General features: G+C 43.5%; 1 protein-coding gene across 3 annotated transcripts in view; it reads left to right on the forward strand.

Moving 5' to 3' along the window:
* Positions 1-18079, forward strand: part of hspg2 (heparan sulfate proteoglycan 2) — a 521654-nt gene that overhangs the window by 307257 nt on the left and 196318 nt on the right. For all 3 annotated transcript variants that reach the window (XM_059951673.1, XM_059951675.1, XM_059951674.1), the window contains exons 34-37: positions 9897-9989; positions 13898-13981; positions 14210-14440; positions 17119-17232. In XM_059951673.1, the coding sequence (XP_059807656.1) occupies positions 9897-9989; positions 13898-13981; positions 14210-14440; positions 17119-17232 (522 nt within the window). The remainder of the gene's footprint in view (positions 1-9896; positions 9990-13897; positions 13982-14209; positions 14441-17118; positions 17233-18079) is intronic.

An 18079-nucleotide genomic window follows, 5' to 3' on the forward strand; every position in this document is an offset into this window, starting at 1 on the left:
TGAGCATTGTGAGTAAACAGTTCTTTTCAAACCCAGCCACAAACTCTCAATTGAATTGAGGTCTGGACTCTGATTTGGCCACTCCAGAACATTAACTTAGTTGTTTTTAAGCCATTCCTGCGTAGCTTTGGCTTTATGTTTGTGGTCATTTCTGGCTGAAAAACAAATTATCCCAAGTTGCAGTTCTCTTGCAGACTGCATCAGGTTTTCCACCAGGATTTCCCTGTGAGAGACTCTGAAGTCAGCTAGAAGTTTCTATGTTCTGATGAAACCAAATTTGAGCTTTTTGGCCAAAAGACTAAATGCTATGTTTGGCATAAGCCAAACACCATACGTCATCACATGCCTTTTGGCAATCTCTAGTTGAGATTTCATGTGAGTGGCTTTCTCTTTGCCACTTCCCCATAAAGCTGTGACTGGTGAAGCACCTGGGCAACAGTTGTTGTGTGCACAGTCTCTCCCATCTCAACCACTGAACCTTGTAACTCTTCCAGAGTTGTCATTTCTTAGTGGCTTCCCTCACTATTACCCCTTCTTCCATGGTCACTCAGTTTTTGAGGACAGCCAGCTCTTATAGCTGTGCCATATTCTTTCAATTTTTTTGATGATTGATTTAACTGTATTCTGAAGGATATTCAGTGACTTGGAAGTTTTCTTGTATCCATCTCTTGACTTGTGTTTTCATGGAATTGCTTGGAATGGTTCTTTTGTCTTCATGGTGTAGTTTTTGCTCGGATACTGACTCACCAACAGCTGGACCTTCCAGGTGTATTTTTACTACAATCAATTGAAACACCTTGACTGCACACAGGTGATCTCCATTTAACTAATCATGTGACATCTAAAACTAATTGGCTGCACCAGTGATGATTTATTAAAGTGAGTGAACACTTATGCAATCAATTACTTTGCATTTTATATTTGTCATTAATTCAGATCACTTTGTAGAGATCTGTTTTCATTTTGACACAATAGTTGTTTTCTTCAATCAGTGTCAAAAAAAAGCCAAATTGAATTCACTGTGATTGAATGTTGTAAAATAATAAAACATGAAAACTTCCAAGGGGGTGAATACTTTTTATGGGCACTGTAAACACAGAGATAGCTAATGTACACAGGTTGATTGTATGATTGACAGACACATGTTTTATTGATCCATAAAGTGATGCTGGGCACCGGAGTATCTGTACTTAAGGTGACTCAGAGAAGATAATGAAGTAGTGGCGGTGGTGGGTAGAGGTGTTGATCAACCTTACTGCTTGGGGAAAATAGCTGCTTTTAACTGTGGTGCTCCTGAGGTGAATGGCGTACAGACTTCCCTGATGGAAATGGGACAAACAGTCCGTGAGCAGGGTGGGTGGGATCCTGCATGATGTTACTGGCCCTTTTCCAACACCTTTCTGTATATGCAAATATCCTTAATGGTGAGTAGGCTGGTGCCGGTGATGTGTCAGGCAGTTTTGACCACCCGTGTTGAGCCTTCCAGTCTGCCATAATCCGTACTGTGCAGTGGCATGGCATGTTAGAGTGCTTTCCACTGCAAATCTGTAGAAGGGCATGAATATTGATGTTGAAAGACCAGCTCTCTCAGCCTCCTCTGAAAGTAGAGGCATTGTTGAGCTTTCTTAATTGGGTTGAATGTGTTCTGGGACATTATGAGGTTGTGAGAGATAAGCACTCCCAAGAGTTTGAAACTATTCACAATTTCTACTGCTGTACCCGCCAATGTAAAGAGTGGTGCGAGTTCTTCTGAAGTCAGCAACCACCTGCTTTGCTTTGTTGACACTGAGAAAGATGTATTTACCTGGCACTGGGCCTCAAACTCTTCCACCTTCTCTCTGTAGGCTGTCTTGTCATTGTTGGTGATGATCCCTGCTGGTGTCGTGCCATCAACAAAGTGATTATTCTGGTGTTTGGCCATGCAGTCGCGTGTGAGCAGACCGTACAGCAGGGAGCTCAGCGCACAGCCCTGGCAGCACCTCTGATGATGTTGACGGGGAGGGAGCAGCAGTTGTGTATCCTGACTGAGGTTTTTAGGCTAGGGAAGGTCCTTGTTTCACATCCAATCCTGTGCAGCACTGTGGCAGTTTCAGAGAAATCCATTGTAGCACTGGAAGGAGGTTGAGCAAGTTGGGACTTGTGACTGGAGTGTAGGAAAATGAGGGTTTATTTTATAGAGGTGTATGAAATCATGAGGGGCATAGAAAGGGTTAATGTACACAGTCTTTTGGGTTGGGGAAACAAGAACTAGAAGGCATAGATTTAAATTGAGAGGGAACGATATAATAGAGACCTGATGGGCAACTTTTTCACCTGCAGGGTGCTCTGTATATGGAATAAGCTGCCAGAAGATGTGGTTGAGGCAGGTACATGGATAGAAAAAGTTTAGAGAGATATGGGCCAAATGTGGGAAAATAGGAGTAGCATACATATGCACCTTGATCAGCATGAGCCAGCTGGGTTGAAGAGCCCTTTCTGTGCAAGAATACTCTGACAAAACCTAGTTTTGGATCCCATGGGTAGGAATATTATTCAATTGCTCCCCCACCCTTTGTTCAACATTAACCACCAAGAGGAGTGTTTCAGGTTTTAAGCTGCATTTCTTTTCCTTGGAGCAGAAAAGACTGAGGATTTCAGAATTATTTGGGGTAAAGTTGGTGTGGATAGCCAGAAACCTTTCCCTTCAGCAGCGGCACCTTTGAGCAAAGGACATAGTTTACAGGGTAAGGTACAAGAGCCCTCTGAGGGAATTGAGGGTGAGCAGATTACACTCACAGGATCCTTGGACCCTGGGATCAGCTGCCAAAGTGGGTGGTGAAAGTGGATACTTGATGAACATGTGAAAATCGATAGCAGAAGAGGCTATGAGCCAAGAGTTGGCAAATGGGATTAGTATTGTTAGATACCTGATGGTCATCATGAATATGATTGTCTGAAGGACCTGTTTCTATGCCTTTTGACTCTTGTCTTGTATTAAAAGAAAGGTGCAGGAGAGTTATTGTTTTCTGATGGTAGCCATGCACATTTCAGACAGTTCAAATAGTTTTGACTCATGTTCAAATTAATGTGAATTAAGTATAACAGTAATTCCCTTCAGGCAAAATGTTGGCCAATTACTGAACGGTTCACGTCCATAGACTGAGAATCTTCTCCAGCTGTTTATGCCCAATTGCAGGATGAAGGGAGTTCTTTAACAGGGCAGGGCACATATGGGAGTGCAGATGCTGGAGTATGGAGCAGCAGTCTGTTGGAGGGATTGTTTATAAGTGTGCAAGGCACCAGTAAGATGGATGATAGCATTCTTTTCCCCAGGCTGGGGGAGTCCAAGACTAGAGGACATGGGTTTTGAGTGAGTGGGATGGGGGGGGGGGGGTGAAGATTTAAGAGAGACGTGAGGGGCAACTTTTTCACAAATAGAGTGGTAACTCTCTGGAACCAGCTGCCAAAGAAAGTGGTTGAGGCAGGTACAGTAGTGTTATTTAAGAAGCTCTTCAGATAGGTACATGGAGGGGCGGGGCCAAACACAGGAAATTGGAACTAGCCGTGTGGGCAGTACGGTCTTCATTGCCTCATTGGGCTGAAGAGCATGTATCCTCGCTGCTTTGCTCTTAGTCTCCATCCCAGTGGGCCAAGCAGCAACTGTGGGGGTAGGGGGAGGAAATGTTTTGCATCAAAGCAATGGAAATTCCTTCCAGTTCCACTGCTCCTCTTCCCACAGATGCTGCTTGACCTACTGAGTTTCTCTAGCACATTGTTTGTTGCCTAAGCTACTTACCAAGTTACTATAGGTGGATGAAGATGATGGGGCAGACAGCTTCCTTTAACCGAAGAGTGCACACCCTTGAAAAGGGACGTGTGATTCATTGGTCTGCCAGTAGATATGTTCATTGTCCAAGCCTTGGGCTGAAATGGACGGGGTCTGAGATCATGTGAAGGCTGTTTAACATCGTGAAGGGTTTTGATAGTGTGACAGTGAAGAAGCTGTTTCTACCAAACCGTAATAGACTGGAATGTAATACCAAGCGGTAAGAAGCAGATCTGGCTGGAATTTCATAGGCAGCAGGTCACTTTGCTCATGAACACTCTGTCTGAAACAGACTCCATGTTAGCTATCAAACAGGTTCTTGGATAAATACTAAAAGGGAAAATCTGTGAGGACGGGATAGTATAGGACAATGGACTGAGTGGCCTCACATTCCATCGTCCTATGGTATGTCACGTTAGCTTTGTACCAAAGCTTAGTTAGACTGCACTAAAGGACTTATAAATGGTTCTGGTTACCCAGCTTCAGGAGGAATATGATAGCTGTCAAGAGAGTGCAGATGAGATTGACTATAATATTGCCTGGAATGGAGGGATCATCAGATTCAATAGCTTGAGGTAATTCTCTCTGCAATGTAGCAAGATGAAGGGGGTGACCTTAGCGGGGTTAATAAAATTACAAGGGGTATAGTTAAGATGGCTAGCCAGAATCTTTTTCACAGGGCAGCAGATTCAGAGAGCACAGGTTCAAGGTAAGAGGGGAAAAGTTTAAAGTCTGAGGAGTAATATTTTCACACAGATGCCAGAGGAGATCTTGGAACCATATCCCACTTTGAAAGGTTACTTGGACATGGATAGACAGAAGACTCTGAGTTTAGCTAATCACCTTTTGCAGTGGTCAGTCTACAGTGTATAGCTGAGGTGGATGGGGCTCCACTGTTGAGTTTCCCCATGCCATGTGAGCCCTCCCTCAACATACAGAGACCCCCTTCACAGTTCTGGCCCGCACATGCCTTGCCCATTTGAGTAAGGAGTAACACTCGATGGAACATTGTCACTCCTGAACCATGAATCGAGGAAAATTAAGCTTGGATGACAGACAGACAGACATACTTTATTGATCCCGAGGGAAACTGGGTTTCGTTACAGTTGCACTGACCAAGAACAGAGTAGAAATATCACAAAATAAAAGCCAGAAATAATAAAAAATGCAAAAGTGTGTGTTCGCTTTCAACTGCTGTTGATTTTTCCATACAGATAAAAAGTGCCTCTAAGATTCCCTCTTTGCAAGATCAAGAATCATCAAATCTCATTTCTTCCTCTTTTTGGGGCCCAAGGCCAGAGAAGGTAGCTGTGGTTAGCTGCATGGAATGTTCCAGAACCTCTGTGACCTTCTGCATGACAATGATGTGACTGTCTTCAGAAAGTTTCTCATGAGGGAATATGCTGGAAATAGACAGCAGGGTGGATAGCATCTGCAGAGAGAGAAAGAACATGACTGTTTTAACTTGACTGATTTTCATTGAGCTAATGTTGATGTTAGTATGTCCCCACAAATATTCCAGGTATTCAGATTTCCAGCATTTCCCTGTGAATCAGTCAGCCTTTTGAACTGCAGACTCCAGATTTCTGGGTGAGGTACCTGTTTAGTTGCAGCTGCTGCTCAAATGCCCACAAAACCATGCCAGTTCCATTGGCCCAAGGTGTTAAAGCAATGTGTTCGTGTAATGTGATCCATTTTGCATGTGGTTTTAGCATGAAACTATCCCCTGCTGATTGCTGCACTAATATTTGATGCGGTCTTGCTGTTAACTCTGAAGTGTGCCCATGTCATGTGCAAATTGTTGTGGACAGTTCCTATTGGGTGTTGAGCTGGGGAGAAGACCTGGAGAGCTCTCCTCCTCAGCTCTCAACAGATCTGAACATAAAAGGTCAGCCTGTCCCTGCTTCCTGATTTTCTATGGAGGTAATGTTGGTTGTTGGGTGCATCCACACTAACCTGGCAGATATCTTCAAAATGTGTGGTATTGATGGGTCGATGCTGTTGATCACTAATTGTGCTGGTTGTCATAGCAACGCTAGGTGTAAGCTAAGCCCATCTGGCATTGGTCTGATGAAGAGGATATTTAGATTTTATTAGAGTGTAACCAATTGGATGCAGGTCGCAAAGATTTTCAGCAAGTAAGTGAAAAAGTCACGAAAAAGAAACTTAATTGGATTTCCCTTGCACTGGTTGAAAATACACAATTCAGCAACTTAGCCCCTTGTTTAGAGCTTCACTAACCCTGGAGCCTACACAAAGTATTTTCATAAACTTACTCTCCTTCCATTTGAACCACCCTCCACAGGGAGGGATCCTGCCAGACTTCAAAGACCTGCAACACCTGCCACCTTTTCTACCAGATTATTAGAATAACCGGTTAAGGATCTCTTAAAGTTCCTAATCCTGATGCCCAAAAAAATATGAACTTGTATTGGAATTAACCATGGTGCACCAGTCTATTAGAAAAAGTTTAGAGAGATTTGGGTGAAAAAGGGACCCGCTCATTTTAGTTGGGTTGGGCCTAAGGGCCTGTCTCAGGCTATATGACCTGATGAAATTATGGTTCTTTGGGTTTCTAATCATCACACAGACTGGTAGGGATGAGTCCTCCTGTGGTTAATTTGGCAACAGAACAAGCTGTGGCCTGCATTGCAGAGTTCATAGTGAGTGGAAATGGAAGATGCACTGTGAATATAGCTTTGTTTAAACCCATGGCTGATCTTCATTTGAAAGAGAGATTTTCTCTTTAAACTTTCGTCTTCCCCTTTAAAATATTGTCTGCATCTCATTTGATTGCACCTAGATCCTTGGAGGCATTATTTGTAGAAACAGGTTGTTCACTGGAGTCAGGTCTTCCCAACTCTTTGATCTCCTCCTAGCTGGATGTGCATTCCATCTCAGACATATGGAAACTCTGGCAGATTGTAACTCTAGGTAAACACTCAGTCAGGGTTGCAAATTGGCTTCTCAGCTGATCACGCAAAGACGATGAAATGGAAAATCATCTTGCTAATAGAAGAGGAAGAGTGGGAAATGTTCATGAGGCCATGAAGAGAAAAAATGCCGGTATATCAGGCTGATAGTCATTCTCAAAGTTATGAGTTCACCATTAAGTAATTCTCTTGCTTGTTTGCATTTTTTTGCTTAACCACATATATCAAAATGCATTACTTCTGATACCCAATGACGGTTTAAATTTTGAAACTTGACTTTAATAATTTCCTATTAAAAACACCTGTGTTCAATTTATCAGCAGGAAATGAGGGGGAGGTTTTTTGCACGTGCGTGTGTGTGTGTGTGTGGGGGGGGGGGGATGGGGAGGTGTGGTGAGGGTACAGAAGACTATGTTTTAAAAATAACCTAAGGACAGAATTCCAGAGCCTTTTGCTGACCATAGCTTTGACTGCTGCTTTGTGTAAACTTTCTCTCGTCATCTTGTCTCCGCCTCTTTCCCTATCCCAGTATGCTCTGCTTTACAAGGGCTTCAGCCTCCTGCCTGAAAACATTTTCTATTGGCGATTACCTCACCAGTATCTGGGCAACAAGGTAACCAGTAATCTTCAGCCTCTTTTTTTGCACAGTTAAGAGTTTAAATTGATATGAGTGATACAACTGCTTCTAGTTCATCATAATAGTAACATTTTAAAGAGAAATTCATTTAGAATGATATTCTTTAAGGAGAGATGCACTGATTGGATTAGCCTCTGTGGTTGGGGGTAAAGAATGTTTCACAGCCCTCGAGCTTTCACACCTAATGCACATCAATAGTCAAATCATCAGAGCATCTATCAAGTTTTGCTCATGCAACTTTAGCTTTCAGACTTTCATGTTTGCAGCTCACTGAAAAGATAGTTGTTGGTGAACATCAGCACCAGAATGTTAATCTGGAGCTACGGTTTGTTAGTTGTCCATCTTATCCAACAATGACAGGAAAGTCTGTAAAGTGGGAAGCTCTTGTACGGAGGTAGTTCCACTCTTTTGACCTTGGAAGTCCAGCTGGGGTCTTCCTTGGTTGCAGTGGATGACCACGACTACTTCTGTGCCTTGCCATACCCATCACTCTCCATGAAGCATTACAGAACAGCCTTTTGAGTTGCTGGATCTCACTGTTGTTCTCATCTGCCCAGTCTGCCGAAGCTGACTTCACATGCTAGGACAGGCATGCCCTTATCTCACCAGGGTATGAGGCCGCTGGCCACGCTCACCTTGTTTTGCCCTCCTATCAAAGTGGTGTACTGGGGTGTGGCCACTTGCATGCAAGCAGGTACTTGGAGCCACAGGTGAGAGCTGAGTGATGGGTCCAAAGGTGAGTGAGCAGCTCCAGAATGGATGTTGACAAGCCCTTTCACCGGACGTGTTACCCCTCCCTGGACTGCGCATTCACACATACGATTTGGGAAGTTAATTAAGAGCACTGTTCATTCTCATTGAAATTATGGAGAGAATATTAGCCTATTCTTCCAATTACACATTTTAAGGATGATACAATTTAAGTCAATCCATTGAGTGTTCAGTGTAGCTGATCCGGTCTCGTCAGTGTCCTACCAGAACTTTTATGCTAAAATAACTCAAGATGTCTTTTCCAATCTATTCCTTCCTCCTGTGTTTTTTAACATTAGACCACTCACTGAGGGTAAACCAGTTTGGTTGCTGTTTATTGTCCCCACTGATGGTAACTTGCTGAAATACAGGACGTGTGTTGCTATTATTTATATAGAAGGTTAAGCAAGTAGCAAAAATAGCAGTGTTTTCAGTGTAGGTATGTATGTGATTTTTCTAAAAGAATCGTGTGAAATGGTGGAAAGCTGAAGTGAGCAGGGTGCTACTGTTGGTTGGGCGGTGGATGTAGATAGAGCAGGAGCAGACCTCATCGGACAGTAACCACTGCTGCAGACTGCCTGGGCTGATTGGCTTCTTCACCAATGAGAAAATGTGCAGATGCTGGAAATCCAACACAACACACAAAAAATGCTGGAGGAACTTGGCAGGCCAGGCATCCTCTATGGAAAAGAGTAAACAGTTGACGTCTTGGGCCGAAACCCTTCATCGTGATGAATAACCTTGGACCGAAATGTCGACTGTTTACTCTCTTCCATAGATGCTGTCTCACCTGCTGAGTTCCTCTGGCATTTTGTATGTGTTGCTGGGAAAAGCTTTTGGCTATTTGGAGCTGGTATCATAGAGATAAAAGCACATTGAAACATTGCACGTAACACTGATCAGTGGCAGATGGAGATATTTCGTAACAGAGTTGAGCAGATGCAGTGGTTTAACTTAATGTTTACTTATTTAGATGAAGTTCTCAACCAAATCCAGTGAAGGACTTTGATCTGGAGCTTCTGTCTCATCGTGAGAAAAAACAGATGATTCTGTTAATGGGGCAGCCTTACACATGGTCTCAGACTTCCAAAGGGAAGATGGCTGTAACCTGCAGATGACTCATGTACAGTAATATTCAGTATTGAACAGAGGCTTCATGGAGATGAAACTACTCTCTCTACTGAGCATTGCTCATTGTGATTCTCAATATGTACTGCTATTCACTGTATTAGTGGTATACTTTGATTGCAATTTACAATTACTGCTATTAATAGCTTTCTCTCTATAAATATTCTTTGGTCATTGAGTTGTAATGTTAGGGAGTTTGTTTAAACATCCCACAGCTCGTGTTTATCTGCCCTCCTTCTAAAACCATCTCCAAACACTGGATCAAGGAGCGGCTTCAGCCAGTGGCAGGCAGCAAGTTGTTAATCTCTTCGGGTATTCGAACACTATTCCAGTTCACTCTCTTTCGGTGCTCCATTCCACAGTTGCTTACCAGTGCTAATCCGGTTGTGAGCAGTGCTCTGTAATACTAGTTAATTTCAAATTTCTGAAAGTTATAAATAGAATCTGCAAGTAATAACTTTCTAGTCAACAGCTCAGAGTTTACCTGGTATGAGTTTCAGCAAGTTATAAAATTGCTCGCTGTCTTTTTGTGAGATTGTAGCACCTGACTGTTGACTGAGAGATGTACTAGGGAGAATGTGTTTTCTTGCAATGCCAAACACTGTGGTGTAATAAGAGTGTAATTCTTATTTTCTTTCATCAGGTGACATCCTATGGTGGACTGCTTCGATATACCCTCTCCTACGACTCGGGGTTCCGGGGTACCACAGTCCTGGATGCAGATGTCCAGATCATTGTACGTCACTACAGTATTCCAGCTGCCATGTTTCATTCAAGTTTGTTGACATGAAAGAAATGATCATAACAATTAATTTTAGATTTCTACTGTGTATTAATTTCTTCATGAATGGCAAGGTGGAGTTCTGACATTAGCAGGGAAATGGGTTCCGACCTTATCTGGGGGTTGGGGAAAGGTGATTATTCAACATTTGGTACGTATCAGCTACCAACACCGGAGAGAGGCACAGACATCAGACAACAGGCCACTCAGCTGAGATGGAATAAACCTTTAATTGATTAAGGGTTTCTTACTTAAATTGTTTTCTCTGACAGTTTCTGCAGGTTTGATTTGGCAAACAGCTGGGTATCAGTCTGACAAAATAAGGCCTTGTTTAATGCTGCTTCAGGAGTAACTGGAAAATTATTTAGCTTCTAGTCCCTTTTTTTTATAGCTGTTGCATTTATTTGTTATTTTGTGTATAATTATTTAATTTGCTGCTTCAGTCCACATTGGAACAATAAGATAAGAGCATGCATGGTCAACATGCAGGACAACCAGGGTGTTAGGCTCCACATCATATTAAAGCTTCCCATTGCTCTTAAAAAATGGATAGAAGAATTACGGGACTGCGTAAGGAAGCACAACAAAACAGAGTAGAAATAAGGAAATAATATGGAACAGGGAGACAAGAAATGGTATTTTACAATTTATTGTGGTGCATCTGCCTGATGACGTCAAAATTGGATGGGTAGTGGAAGGAAGGCTTTGAAAGCTTGCTGTGTGATCTTGACCAGCTGGAAAAATGGAGTGAAAAATGGCAGATGAACTTTAATGCAACGTGTGAGGTTTCGCACTTTGGCAGGACAAACCAGGAGCAGACTAACACAGTAGGGCTCTGAGGTGCATGGTAGAATGAACATAAGAAATAGGAGCAGGAGTAGGCCATCCGGCCCATCGAGCCTGCCCGGCCATTCAATAAGATCATGGCTGATCTGTCCATAAACTCAGCTCCATCTACCTGCCTTTTCCCCATTACACTTAATTCCCTTACTATGTAAAAACCTATCTAACTGTATCTTAAATATATTTAGTGAAGAAGCCTCAACTGCTTCCCTGGAATTCCACAGATTCACCGCTGTCTGGGAAAAACAGTTTCTCCTCATCTCTGTCCTAAATCTTCTCCCCTGAATTTTAAAGCAATGTCCCCTTGCTCTAGTCTCACCTACCAATGGAAACAGCTTTTCTACTTCTTTCTTATCTATTCCTTTAAAAATTGTGTATGTTTCTATAAGATACCCTCTAATTTTTCTGAATTCCAGAGAGGAGAGCCCCAAGCGACTCAATCTCTCCTCATGGGTTAACCCCTTCAACTCTGAAATCAGCCTGGTGTACTGCCTCCAAAGCCACTATATCTTTCCTGAAGTATGGAGACCAGACTGCACACAGTACTCCAGATGTGGCCTCACCAGTACCCTGTGTAGTTGCAGCATGACCTCCCTGCTCTTGAATTCAATCCCTTTAGCAATGAAGGCCAACATTTCATTTGCCGCCTTTAAATAATAATCTGTTCTTCTATTATTCTTTCCAAAGTGTATTCCATCTGCCAGACCTTGGCCCACTCGTTTAACCTATCTATATCCCTCTGCAGACTCTCCATATCTTCTGTCCAATTTACTTTTCCACTCAGTTTAGTGTCATCAGCAAATTTTTGCTATGCTACACTCAGTCCCCTCTTCCAAATCATCAATGTAAATGGTAAACAGCTGTGGGCCCAGCACCGACCTCTATCCACTGACTGCCAACCGGAAAAACACAAATTTATATCAACTCTCTGCCTCCTTTCTAATCTGCCTCTTTCTAATAACTAATCCACTATCCATGCCAATACACTTCCTCCAACTCTATGCATCCGTATCTTATTTATAAGTCTCTTGTGCAGCACCTTATTGAAAGCCTTCTGGAAATCCAAGTATACGACATCCACCTGTTCCCCTCTATCCACTGCACTCATTATGTCCTCAAAGAACTCCAGTAAGTTTGCCAAACAGGACCTGCCCTTTCTGAATCCATGCTGCATCTGTCTAATGGAGCCACTCCTTTCTAAATGTTTTGCTATTTCTTCCTTAATGACTGCTTCAAGCATTTTCTCGACTACAGATGTTAGGTTAACTGGCCTATAGTGCCCGTCTTTTGTCTACATCCTTTTTTAAAAAGTGGCGTGACATTTGCTGTCTTCCAATCCACCAGGACCTGCCCACAGTCTAGAGATCTGGGAATACAGATCTAGTATTTCTTGAAAGTAGGATCACAGGTAGATAGGGTCATAAAGAGAGTTTTTAGTACATTGGCCTGCGTAAATTAGAGCATTGAGAATAAGAGTTCGGATGTTACATTGAAGTTGTACAAGATATTGGTGAGGGCAAACTTGGAGTATTGTGTGCACAGTCCTGGTCACCAACCTACAGGAAAAATATTAAAAAGCTTGAAAGGATATTGCCAGGAGTGAGGATCTGAGTTATAGGGAAAGGTTGAACAAGTTAGGATATTATTTTCTAGAGCATAGAATGACGGGAAATCTTATAGAAGTATAAACAATAATGAGAGGCATAGTTATGGTAAGTACAGGGTGAGCAGGCTTTACCCTTATCGTTGGGTAAGACTAGAATTAAAAGTCATAGGTTAAAGGTGAAATATTTAAGGGGAAACTGAGGGGGATTACTTCATTCAGAGGGCAGCGTGAGTGTGAAATGAGTGCCAGCGGGAGATAGTGCAGGTGAAGTCATTTGCCGAATTTAAGAGAAGTTTGGATCGGTATATGGATGAGATGGGTATGCAGGGGTCCAAGTGTGATTAGATGGCACTAGGGATGATCCCTCCCTAATCCCAGTTCAAAAACACAGCACTAGAAGATATTAGCGGGAGTAGGCTGTTTGGTCTCTCAGGCCTGCTCTACGATTCAGGATATCCATGATTGATCTGCTACAGGGCCACAAAGTTCCTCTTGTGCAGTCACACATAGCCCTTCATTCCCTGATCGTTGAAAAAATGTATCCAGCTTCTCGTAACATATCTGCAAATGATTCAACCTTCACAACCCAGCAGCATGGAGAATTTCTCTGATTCGCCACGCATCGTGAGAAGTAATTCCAGCTCTCCTAGTGCTGGAAAGGATGCAGACATGTCGGAGGAAGGATAATCCTCCCCTTACACCAGTGCATTGCTCTGTGGGAAGGCGAGACTTATTCCACCAGTGGCATACAGAGGGGAAACGTCGACTATCCCCTTTTCCATAGATGCTGCCTGGCCTGCCGAGTTTCTCCAGTAGTTTGTGTGTGTTCCATACGGGAAGTATTCTATGGATCTATAGTAGCTATAGACTCTCCCTGCACTGGGCAAAACGATGAGGAGCTGATTTCATTTACATCATAGCTGTATATAAGCTGTGATGCAGTTTGCCCCCAGTGCCAGCAAAATTCTGAACCTGTAGATGGTTCTGCAGCCTCTTAGTGTCCAGCCTTTACCTTCCTGCTTTGTCCAAGCACACACAAGGCAGTTGGTCAAGCGTGTGAGGCATCCCACAGTTGGGCTAATTTGTAATGTTAGCCTCTCTCCCTACCAAGTGGCAGCAGTTTTAATCAATCCTGACATTCCAGGCACTAAATGAAGCCGAGCAATTGTTACATTTGCCATCGTTGTTCCTTCTGTGTGCTTACAGTAGGTGCAATCCTTCAAAAAGACCCTCGGTAAATTTGAGCCTGTGGAAGAGGATTGACATGGCAGAGCATTCCCTGCTAAAGGGAGATTGTTGGCTGTTGTGTAAAAGAAACCACTGTTCAATTCATGGAGAATTGTACCTTCTCCATGATCATCCATTGAAATCTGTGGATTGTGGGTGTGGACATGTTTTCCCTTTGCTCTTTCAGGGTAATGACATCACATTAGTCACCTACCACACTCACCAGCTGCAGCCGGGAGAGACCAGGACCTTTGAAGTCATGTTCAAGGAGGTAAGCTTATTGCTTCAACGTCAGAAGTGGGAAATGTGAAAGCAATCTGGGCAGTGGCCTGACTGTCTCACAACTCTGGCACCATGGTTCGTTCTGGCCTGTGTGGAGTTTGCATGTTCTACCTGTGACGTGGGCTCCTCGGTCGGATGTGGTAGGGGCTCAGGGGAGTGTTGGGGGTGGGTTGGTCAGGAACCCTGTGCCTGTCGTGATTCTCTTCCATCCTCTCAGCAATTCTGGAAACGTCCGGATGGGCAGCCTGCCACCCGGGAACACCTGCTGATGGTCCTGGCCGATCTGGATGAAGTTCTCATCCGAGCCACCTATTCGACAGAGATGATCTCAGCCAGCCTGTCTGACGTGAGCATGGAGATCGCGGTGCCCTTCTACACCGGCCTAGCGCCAGCCCGAGAGGTGGAGGAATGTCACTGTCCACCAGGCTACCACGGCCTGTCTTGTCAGGTAACTGTAGTGCCACCCCAGGCTACGATCTTGTAACCGTAACTGACACTCAGCTCCTCAGTGATGGTACTTTGGATTCTGGTATACCTGCAGTGATCAATGTTTTATTAATGGGTTGAGAGCAGCAACTGCAGGGTTATCAGAATCGGGTTTGTTGTCGCTGATATAAGTCATGAAATGTGTTGTTGTGGCAGTACAGTGCAAGCATAATAAACTGCAGGAAGTTGCAATAAATATAAATGCACAGTGCAAAAGAGGACCAATCAGATGGTGTTCATGAGTTCATAGGTCATTCAGCAATTTGACAGCAGAGGGGAAGAAATTGTTGAGTGTGGGTCTTTAGGCTTCTGTACCTCCTCCCTGATGGTGGAAATATGAAGAGGGCCTGTCCTCAGTAGTGAGAGTCCTTCATGAAGAATACCTCCTTAAGGCTCCACCTTTTGAAGATGTCCTCAGAGGTGGGGAGGCTTGTACACAAGGTAGAGCTGACAATCTATAACCCTCTTTGTTTTGTTTCTGGGATGACACTATAAATTTACAGTCTGGTGACAGCAGATGGGTCTAGGTGTGGAGCTAACAATTGGAGCAACTCAGTAGCTTGGGATAGGGGGAAAATGGACAGCTGTCATCTTGGGACTCAACTGAAGAGGTGGAGCAAGAGATGGCAAGCAGTGGATGGATCCTTTTGAAGAAGGCATATGGGGAAGGGATGATCGGGAATCGTGACAGAAGCTGGGACGTGATGGTGGGCGACCTATCATGCTGGCTGCCGATGATGGAATCTGATGGGAAAGGAAGGCGGAGCATGGAATCAAATAAGGTAAACGTGGAGAGCAGGTGCAAACCGTGAGGGAGGGAACTCAGTGGGAGGAGTTTGTAGGTGATAGCAGAATGGAATATGTGGAAAGGGTGAAGGTAGTGTGTCATTGGAAGAAGCAGGTAGGTGAGGAGAGAGAAAAGGACCAGAGGGGAGAGAAGGCTCTCCAAAACTGGAGAATTAGGTCTTGTGGTACTGTGTTACTGTGCACCTGCAGAGATGACTTTCCTGGAGGTATCAGCATTCCCCACTAACTTGCTTCTTTGTTTCCTCACTTTACCTTTTCAAAACATTCAATCAGGTTAGACTAATTGTGAAGAAAGAAGCAGAGTTAATGTTACAGTTCAGGTGTACTTAAGTACAGATTCCTTCAAAGACAGAAATGACCTGATCTGAGAAATTCTCTCATTCTCTAGTTTTATTTAAGACCTCCAGCACCTGCAGTTATTTTAAAGAGGTTATAGAAAGAGTGACAGCTGATTAATGTCTATACATTAGATTCCTTAAGACATTTGGGCTGTGTGCTTAGCCCCTGCTCTACTCTCTTAATATTTCTAGCTGTGAGGCTAAGCACAGCTCCAATGCCGTGTTTAAGTTCACTGATTGATAGCAGGCTGAATCAAAGGTGGTGATGAATCAGCATGTAGGAAGGAGAATAAAAATTTGCCTGTATGGTACATGCTCTCACTCAATGTCAGCAAGACCAAGGCGATGATTATTGACTTCATGAGGTCCATGGGTCAGACTCCATCAGGACAGGGTCAGCAACTTTAAATTCCTCAGTGTTATAATTTCAGAAGACCTGTCCTGGGTGCAGCATGTAAGGCAATTTTGAAGAAAGCTCAACATTGCCTCTATTTCCTTCAGAGTTTGTGAAGGGTCAGCGTGATATCTAAAACTTGAACAAACTTTTGTAGATAAAAGCACAAAATGCTGGCAGCAGGCCAGACAGCATCTATGGTAGGAGGTAGTGACGACGTTTCGGGCCAAAACCCTTCATCAGGAGGGTGATCCTGTTCTGCCAGCATTTTGTGTTTTTATTTATTAACAGCATCTGCAGATTCACTCATGTAAACTTTTGTAGATGTATGGTTTAGAGTCTATTGACCTGTTACATCACAGCCTGGTAGGGAAACACCAATGCCCTTGAATGAAAAATCATACAATAAGCAGTGGATATGGCCCAGTCTGTAAGGGGGTAAATCCCCTCCCCACCATTGAGCACATCTTTGCGAAGTGTTGCAGGAAATTAGCATCCATCCTCAGGGATCCGCCACCCAATTGATGCTCCTTTCTTATTCCCGCCCTCAGGAAGGAGGTACAGGAGCCTCAGGACTCACTCCACCAGGTTCGGAAAAAGTTACTACCCCTCAACCATCAGACTTTTTGAGCCGGGGGGATAATTTCACTCACCCCATCACTGAATTGTTCCCATAAGCTGTGGACTCACTTTCAAGGACTCCTTACCTCATGCTCTTGATATTTATTGCTTGTTTATTTATTTTTCTTTTGATTTACAAAGTATGTTGTCAGTTGCACACTGCTTGTTTACCCGTCCTGTTGTTTTGCCATTTTTCATTGATTCATTTATGGTTCTTGGATTTACTGAAAGATATATCAGCAAGAAAACAAATCTCCCGGTTGTATTTGGTGAAATATATGTGCCTTGATAATAAATTTACTCTGAACTATGAGACCATTGAAACTGCAGCCCAGACCTGATCTCCAGGTGGATTCTCGATGCCCAGTGAGTTAGCAAGGATTTTTCAGATTACTTTTCCTTGCTTTGACAGAACAGAGTGCAACGAGGAGGATGCTTGAGAGAAGCCGTGCATGTGAATCTCTTATTTTTCTTTCCTAGGACTGTGCACCTGGTTACACGAGGACTGGAGGAGGTCTGTACCTGGGACACTGTGAGCGGTGCGACTGTAATGGACACTCGGACACTTGCCATCCGGAGACTGGTGCTTGCGTGGTACGTAGACTCACAGTCCATAAGACATAAAGAGCAGAATTAGGCCATTCAACCCATTGAGTCTGCACTGCCATTCCATCAATGCTGATCCTGGATCCCACACAACCCCATACACCTGCCTTCTCACCATATCCTTTGATGCCTTAACCAATCAGGAAACTTAAATATACCCATGGACTTGGCCTCCACCACAGTCTGTGGCAGAGCATTCCACAGATTCACCACTCAGGTGAAATAAAAAATTCCTTCTTACCTCTGTTCTAAAAGGTTACCCTCAATTTTGAGGCTGTTCCCTCTAGTTCTGGATATCCCCACCACAGGAAATATCCTCTCCACATCCACCCTATCCAGTCTTTTCAATATTTGGTAGATTTCAATGAGATCCCCCCACATTCTTCTAAATTCCAGTGAGTACAGGTCCAGAGCTGCCAAACTCTCTTCGTATTTTGCCCTTTCATCCCCAGAATCATCCTCATGAACCTCCTCTGGACTCAAAGTGCTCAATGACAATCCTTTCTAACATATGGCACCCAAAACTAGACAGACCAAGTGCGACCTGACTAGTGTTTTATGAAGCCTCAGCATTATCTCCTTGCTTTTATATTCTATACCCCTTGAAATAAATATCAACATTGCATTTGCCATCTTTACCACAGACTCGACCTGTAAATTAACCTTCTGAGCGTCTAACACGAGGACTCCTAAGTCCTTCTGCACCTCTGATGTTTGAATCTTCTCTCCATTTAGGTAATAGTCCGCACTATTGTTCCATTTACCAAAATGCATTATCATACGTTTCCCAGCATTGTATTCCATCTACCACTTTTTTGCCCATATTTCTAATTTG

The sequence above is a fragment of the Hypanus sabinus genome, chromosome 27 (assembly GCF_030144855.1).
Source record: "Hypanus sabinus isolate sHypSab1 chromosome 27, sHypSab1.hap1, whole genome shotgun sequence".
Taxonomy (NCBI): domain Eukaryota; kingdom Metazoa; phylum Chordata; class Chondrichthyes; order Myliobatiformes; family Dasyatidae; genus Hypanus; species Hypanus sabinus.